At 44.3% G+C, this 7,416-nt stretch overlaps 1 protein-coding gene across 1 annotated transcript in view; it reads left to right on the forward strand.

The window, feature by feature from the left end:
- slc17a6b (solute carrier family 17 member 6b) overlaps window positions 1-4,980 on the forward strand; it is a gene marked incomplete at both ends in the record, with an annotated part of 17,243 nt that extends 12,263 nt beyond the window's left edge. The window contains 3 exons of the mRNA XM_083662078.1: window positions 1-54; window positions 1,504-1,631; window positions 4,636-4,980. The exon at window positions 1-54 is cut by the window's left edge and continues 57 nt beyond it. Of these exons, the coding sequence (XP_083518204.1) occupies window positions 1-54; window positions 1,504-1,631; window positions 4,636-4,980 (527 nt within the window). The remainder of the gene's footprint in view (window positions 55-1,503; window positions 1,632-4,635) is intronic.
- Between the last annotated feature and the right edge of the window lie 2,436 nt (window positions 4,981-7,416).

The raw sequence follows: 7,416 nt of genomic DNA on the forward strand, positions 1-7,416 counted from the left end.
TGGCGATCTCCTTCCTGGTGTTGGCGGTGGGCTTCAGTGGATTTGCTATATCAGGTTAGTAGAAGTACAACACTCAGTCAGGACTCGAGTTGTGATGATCTGGACAGTGTTGGGGACTACGTGGACTTCACTGCATGTGATGTAGTGGGGTCAAAGTTTAACATCAGGGCAGCCAGTAGATTTAAGGGATTTCTAGTCTCCCCCCCCATTTTGAGTTTTTCTAAGCAAACTACTACAACTACTAACTGTTTTAGTCTATAGAAAATAAGGGAATTGCTGTTTTCATCATTTTAGTTGTTTATTTGAAATAATTCCTCATTTAACTACACTTTACTTGAAGTATAAGCAACAGTCTCTCTCTCTCTCTCTCTCTCTCTCTCTCTCTCTCTCTCTGATTTTTGTATTATGTCTATACCACATTGCATGATCATTCATTTACAAAGTAGTTTGAATCATTTTTTCTACATCACTTTACTTAACAAACTGTATTTTACTATAGTTCAACCTCTTCCAATGTACAATATCTTGGAAACCTGTACTTTCAAAGCAGCTTCCCCAACACTGGCTCACTCCTATTTTTCTCTTTATAATGAAATGTGGATCAGCCAATAAATGTCGAGCCAAATGAGCCCAGCTTAATATTAATATTAAGCTTCATATTTCTTAGTTGTCACAGCCAATTACTTCACTTCACATATTTCCTCTGAAAGGCCAAACATCCCTTTCAACCTTTTTCAGCCATTTATACAAAGGTTGTACATGTGATGCTCAGAGGGATCCCAGCTCCTCACATCTCGTCCAGTGTGGCTCTGTGGTTGTGGGCTAAAGCCTCGCTCCTCCTCCCTCCGTGCCTCTCGCCTGTTGTTCTTCAGCTTCTCTCCTGGAGTGTTTAATAATTCAGTGTCAGAAGTCCCCGGGGAGCTGCCAGCAGCCAGCGAGGACACTTCCTCATGCAGCCAGTCAGTGTGGGGGAGGGAGGAGGAGGAGGAGGAGGAGGGAGGAGGGGGAGGGAGGAGGAGGAGGAGGGGGAGGAGGAGGAGGAGGAGCAGGAGGAGGAGGGGAGGGAGGAGGAGGAGGGAGGAGGGAGGGAGGAGGAGCAGGAGGAGGAGGAGGGGGAGGAGGAGGAGCAGGAGGAGCAGGAGGAGGAGGAGGAGGAGCAGGAGGAGGGGGAGGAGTAGGAGGGGTGAGGAGGAGGAGCAGGAGGAGGAGGAGGAGGAGGAGGAGGAGGGGGAGGAGGGAGGGAGGGAGGGAGGGAGGAGAGGAGGATGTGCTGCCTCTTTCTCCAACAAGATGCTCGCCATTTGTGCTGCTTTGATCTGCGGCCATCTCTCAGTTCTGTTGCTTTTCTTATATTATGACTTCATACACACAGTGACATGTTCTCATATGTCAAAGTGTTTCTCTACATCTGGCATTAGAATCAGGTTAATAAACATTCACAAATGAAAAAACTTATGACTCATACATATATATATATTTTGCTTCTTTGTTTTGTTTGATCAGGTTTCAATGTGAATCACCTGGACATCGCTCCACGTTATGCCAGTATCCTCATGGGCATCTCTAACGGTGTGGGGACCCTGTCTGGCATGGTGTGCCCACTGATCGTTGGTGCTATGACCAAGAACAAGGTAACACACACCAACATACACATGGCAGTGAGGAGGGAGGAGTTATATACACATGGCAGTGAGGAGGGAGGAGTTATATACACATGGCAGTGAGGAGGGAGGAGTTATATACACATGGCAGTAAGGCGGGAGGAGTTATATACACATGGCAGTGAGGCAGGAGGAGTTATATACACATGGCAGTGAGGAAGGAGGGGTTAGGAGAAGTTATATACACATGGCAGTGAGGAGGGAGGAGTTATATACACGTGGCAGTGAGGAGGGAGGAGTTATATACACATGGCAGTGAGGAGGGAGGAGTTATATACACGTGACAGTGAGGAGGGAGGAGTTATATACACATGGCAGTGAGGAGGGAGGAGTTCTATACACGTGGCAGTGAGGAGGGGAGGAGTTAGAAGTTATATACACATGGCAGTGAGGAGGGAGGAGTTATATACACATGGCAGTGAGGAGGGAGGAGTTATATACACATGGCAGTGAGGAGGGATGAGTTATATACAAGTGGCAGTGAGGAGGGAGGAGTTAGGAGAAGTTATATACACATGGCAGTGAGGAGGGAGGAGTTATATACACATGGCAGTGAGGGGGGAGGAGTTATATACACATGGCAGTGAGGAGGGAGGAGTTATATACACGTAACAGTGAGGAGGGAGGAGTTATATACACATGGCAGTGAGGAGGGAGGAGTTATATACACGTGGCAGTGAGGAGGGAGGAGGTATATACACATGGCAGTGAGGAGGGAGGAGTTAAATACACATGGCAGTGAGGAGGGAGGAGGTATATACACATGGCAGTGAGGAAGGAGGAGTTATATACACATGGCAGTGAGGCAGGAGGAGTTAAATACACATGGCAGTGAGGAGGGAGGAGGTATATACACATGGCAGTGAGGAGGGAGGAGTTAGGAGAAGTTATATACACATGGCAGTGAGGAGGGAGGAGTTATATACAAGTGGCAGTGAGGAGGGAGGAGTTAGGAGAAGTTATATACACATGGCAGTGAGGAGGGAGGAGTTATATACACATGGCAGTGAGGAGGGAGGAGTTATATACACGTGGCAGTGAGGAGGGAGGAGTTAAATACACATGGCAGTGAGGCGGGAGGAGTTAAATACACGTGGCAGTGAGGAGGGAGGAGTTATATACACATGGCAGTGAGGAGGGAGGAGTTATATACACGTGGCAGTGAGGAGGGAGGAGTTATATACACATGGCAGTGAGGAGGGAGGAGTTAAATACACGTGGCAGTGAGGAGGGAGGAGTTATATACACATGGCAGTGAGGAGGGAGGAGTTATATACACGTGGCAGTGAGGAGGGAGGAGTTATATACACATGGCAGTGAGGAGGGAGGAGTTAAATACACATGGCAGTGAGGAGGGAGGAGTTAAATACACATGGCAGTGAGGAGGGAGGAGTTAAATACACATGGCAGTGAGGAGGGAGGAGTTATATACACGTGGCAGGGAGGAGGGAGGAGTTAAATACACATGGCAGTGAGGCGGGAGGAGTTAAATACATGTGGCAGTGAGGCGGGAGGAGTTATATACACATGGCAGTTAGGAGGGAGGAGTTATATACACATGGCGGTGAGGAGGGAGGAGTTGCCAGGATCATTTCATTATTTTGATGTGTGTGATGGGTGTTGACGAAGATGAAAATACATATTAAAGGAGAATTTCGTTTTTTTTTTTACCTGCAGCCCTCTCCTCACATTAATTATGATCTGACGACTCATCCAGTGCTCTCCGCAGCATTTTTGTCGTCCTAGGCGTTGTTTTGAGATCAATAGCGTCCAAGCCACTCCTAGAATGGAGCTCCGTGAGGGCCAAGTGGCAGCGTGCTTTTCCTCCATTTAAATAGACAGTTTTATTCCCGTTTTCGACGCATATCGTCATAAACTGTTCCCTAAGGAACGATCAGACTGCATTTCTCCCCCTCGCTCTTTTCACTAGTTACAGGCAGCCCATTTTTGCCTGTCGTCAGTGAGAGACACAACTCTCGTCTGGAAAGTCCCGCGAGACTTTACTTACATATAATACAATATAAGGGCATTTAAAAAGGCTAATAATACATTCATAGATAGATCGATAGATCGATAGATCGATAGATAGATACTCATACTCATTTTCACAGGACATTATATAATAGTTTTACAATGATTTATAAACTGAAGTGATATTATTATATATCATTATGATATGATATGATATTATGATAATATTATTATATAATATTCATACATTTCTGTTGACATCACACAGCTGTTGCAGCGCCATCTTGAGGACCGATTTGAAACAACAAGAAATGGAAAATAGAGTAGATGACTAGTGTCAAACAAACATTGCAAAAACGATACAGCGCATTCACTGAGTGAGAGCAGAAGTAGCTGAAGGGTTTGATGTATAACATGTGTAGTGTTCAAGTTGTGAACTGGTAGAGTGAATTGGGACATCAGGCACTCAAGGCCGGCTGGCTCTATATAGCATCCCACTAAAACATTGCAAACAGTATCAAACTTAAACTGCGATTTCTAAAAGTCCAAAAGGTACCAAAAAGTGGAATAAGAGTAATAAAGTAGTAAAATGTTGACCCGTTTAAAATCTGAATGGAGTTTGTAGCAAAGTATGAAAGAGTAGTCAAGAGTTCAAGGAGAGCATGGTTTGAACAGACTTACATTGTAAAAACATACTAAAAAGTTGTGTGCTGCATTCCATCCTCAAGATGGCAGCGACAACAAAAATGTCACGTGACTGAAACCCCTCTAAGAATATGCTTATAATATACTTATATTATATATAAATTATAATATAACTTATAATACGACAGATATTTATTAGAGCTTTTCCTTATGATGTCACACTAGCAGCACTTGAATCTTTTGGCCACTTTTCTACCTTTATTTTCCAACACCACCAAGGACGGATTAGCAACTATATGTGCAGGGTGAGTGCCCCGGGCCCTGAACACCACCCCTTCCTCCTTTCCTCCTCTTCCAGACTCGAGAGGAGTGGCAGTACGTGTTCCTGATCGCCGCCCTGGTGCACTACGGGGGCGTGATATTCTACGGCTTATTCGCCTCGGGCGAGAAGCAGCCGTGGGCCGACCCGGAGCTGACCAGCGACGAGAAGTGCGGCTTCATCGACGAGGACGAGCTGGCGGAGGAGACGGGCGACATCACGCAGAGCTACAGCGCGCTGAGCGGCCCCGCCAAGTCGTACGGTGCCACCGCGCAGGCCAACGGGGGCTGGCCGGGCGGCTGGGAGAAGACGGAGGAGTACGTCCAGGACGAGGGACAGGCAGGGGGGGGGTATGGCTACAGGCAGGATGAGGGCTACTCTTAGACCAACACTGAGTTCACTGACACATGGTGGAGACTTACTTTCCTGAGTGTGCAGCAAGTTAGTCATCAGAAAAGGTGTCAACAAACAAGAGAAAAAAGAGATCCTATACAATCCATTGGTGTATGTTTGCACAAATTCAAATCGTAAAAAAATATACGTTATTGTAAAAACATATTAAAAGATATCCAATTCAATAGAGGTGTAACACATATCAAATTGGAAGGCTGTAAATATATTATTATGCATTATGGATAATAGATATATTTATTTGGAGTGCAATTGTGTGTGTAAACGTGAGCCATTTTCACATCATCAGCCAGGGATTGTGGAACACATTGAAGCCTGTATAGGGTGTGTAGATGCAGTCCATCTGATCTGACTCCTGATTCATCATTCTAACTGGTTCTGATTACTGTATACAATCCCTACAAGCCAGCCATCACAGTGTATAAGATGCCACTGCACAGCATTGTAACCAGAAACTAGACACTCTGTTGACATAGTGAATGCACTGAGAGTAGTGTGTCCTTATTGCACAATATTGGGATTTCATTTGATTTTTCTCATCATCAGCTTCTGTGTTTGTAAATCTGTTAACACATAAGTGACCTGGCGTAGAGGAACCATACTGATTTTGAAGAGTGGCATAACGACCTTAATTGGCTTTGTGGTGAGCAGTTACTTTTGGTTTACAATGCATGAAAAGGTCAAATGTTCCAGATGTCTTTCAGATGTTTGCTATTTGTGATCTGTTGTGTAACGCGTTACTGTACCTCTGCGTTACTGTTACCGCTGCAGTGGAGCGTATGATTTGAGCAGTTGCAACCATCACATCTCAGCAGTACCGTATAGTGCAGGAGTTAAAGCCAAACTTGTGATTATAATAGCCCGAGTCTTACCAATGCATTCCTAAATGATTTATTGTATAAAGGTTCATGATATGACAGAGATGACTAAAGATACATGGAGTAAAGATTTATAAGAGTTGATCGTTTAAATGTAGAATCTGACCACTGGAACGATATCTGGCATTACAAAGGGTTTGTGCAATGCAGAGACTTTGAGAAGGTATAGATTCATCGATCAGTATCAGAGTCTTAACTATATTATGACAGAAAATTGAAAAATATGTAATGTTTACTGAGAGGAAAGAAAAAATATTTATAAGGCTGGAAAATACAGTAGACATTGAAAGTCTATGGATGGATCAAGCTAAAACTATAAAAGCTATAAAAGCTAAAGCTATAACACTATAAACTAAGACTATAGGGGGATGAGTGCAAAATGTCTATGAGAGATGCTTTGAAACGATGTGAACGTTGTTTGAAATGTCTGTAACTAGCATAAAGTTCACCACTTTGGGAGATTTCTATGAACAGTTCCAGAGAAGACGGTCCTCACAAAAGGCAGGGACTAACTGTAGTCCATTTGTAGAGAATGGGAGTGAGATTAGTCATAATACTACAAAAATGGCTATGGTGTCATCCTATCTATACCTTTGGGAGTCTGGCATTGACCAGCGTACTTGGCACCTGAATAGGAAGCACAAGCAAAACAAGCCCCCTCTCGAATCTGTGTTCATTCTGCACACTGACAAGGTCTGAAGGGGCGGGGCCCAGGGGGGGCGGGGCCCGGGGGACCCAATCATCTTCTGTTTCACTGAATTGTCTGTGTGGAGACCTGGAGTCAGCACCTCACATTCTCTGTGTGTGTGGACGTGTATTTATGCATGGAACAACGTGTAGTGATCTCTTTACGTTTCCTTTTGACATTTCTTTCAACGTTCTTTGTCTTTGTCTCTCAAACTGTTACTGAAGTTCTCTCAAACTGTTACTGATGTGTCCATTTCTTTGCACAATTAACCAAAGGTCGAAGTGAAGACAGAGCTGGGTTTTAGCAGGAAGTCAGTCTTTTGCGGGGCCGTCAGCGGTGAGGCTCCAGTCTGGCGCCCTCCCAGCCTGCAGGTGGCACCAAACAGAACTCAGTGTACAAAGCAATAAATCCATAGTAACAGTTCTGGTCACAATGTCAAAACGTCACGAACACATACAGTCATCATGTAACCCTTTTTTAATGTATTTGTTTTCAAGTCGTGTTTTTGTGATAACAAAATGTAGAAAATAAACACAAATACTTGTAAAGAAAAAAAAACATAGAATTATGTAGAAATAGAATAATTAGAGTCCAACACAAACATCTTTGACGAGGAGTTTGTGACGGGACTGCTCACCAGATGAGAATGATAACCAGGGCTCTGTCTAAAAGATGGAGGCCCTTCTTCTCCATGTCTGTTTTATACAGTCCCCATGGAGTCTCTCTCTCCCTCTCTCTCTCTCTCTCTCTCTCTCTCTCTCTCTCTCTCTCTCTCTCTCTCTCTCTCTCATTGATGCTGGACTCCCTTTGCTCCACATGTACATCCTTTTCCCTTGTATTTCT

This window comes from Poromitra crassiceps (genome assembly GCF_964638095.1).
Source record: "Poromitra crassiceps genome assembly, chromosome: 28".
NCBI lineage: Eukaryota > Metazoa > Chordata > Actinopteri > Beryciformes > Melamphaidae > Poromitra > Poromitra crassiceps.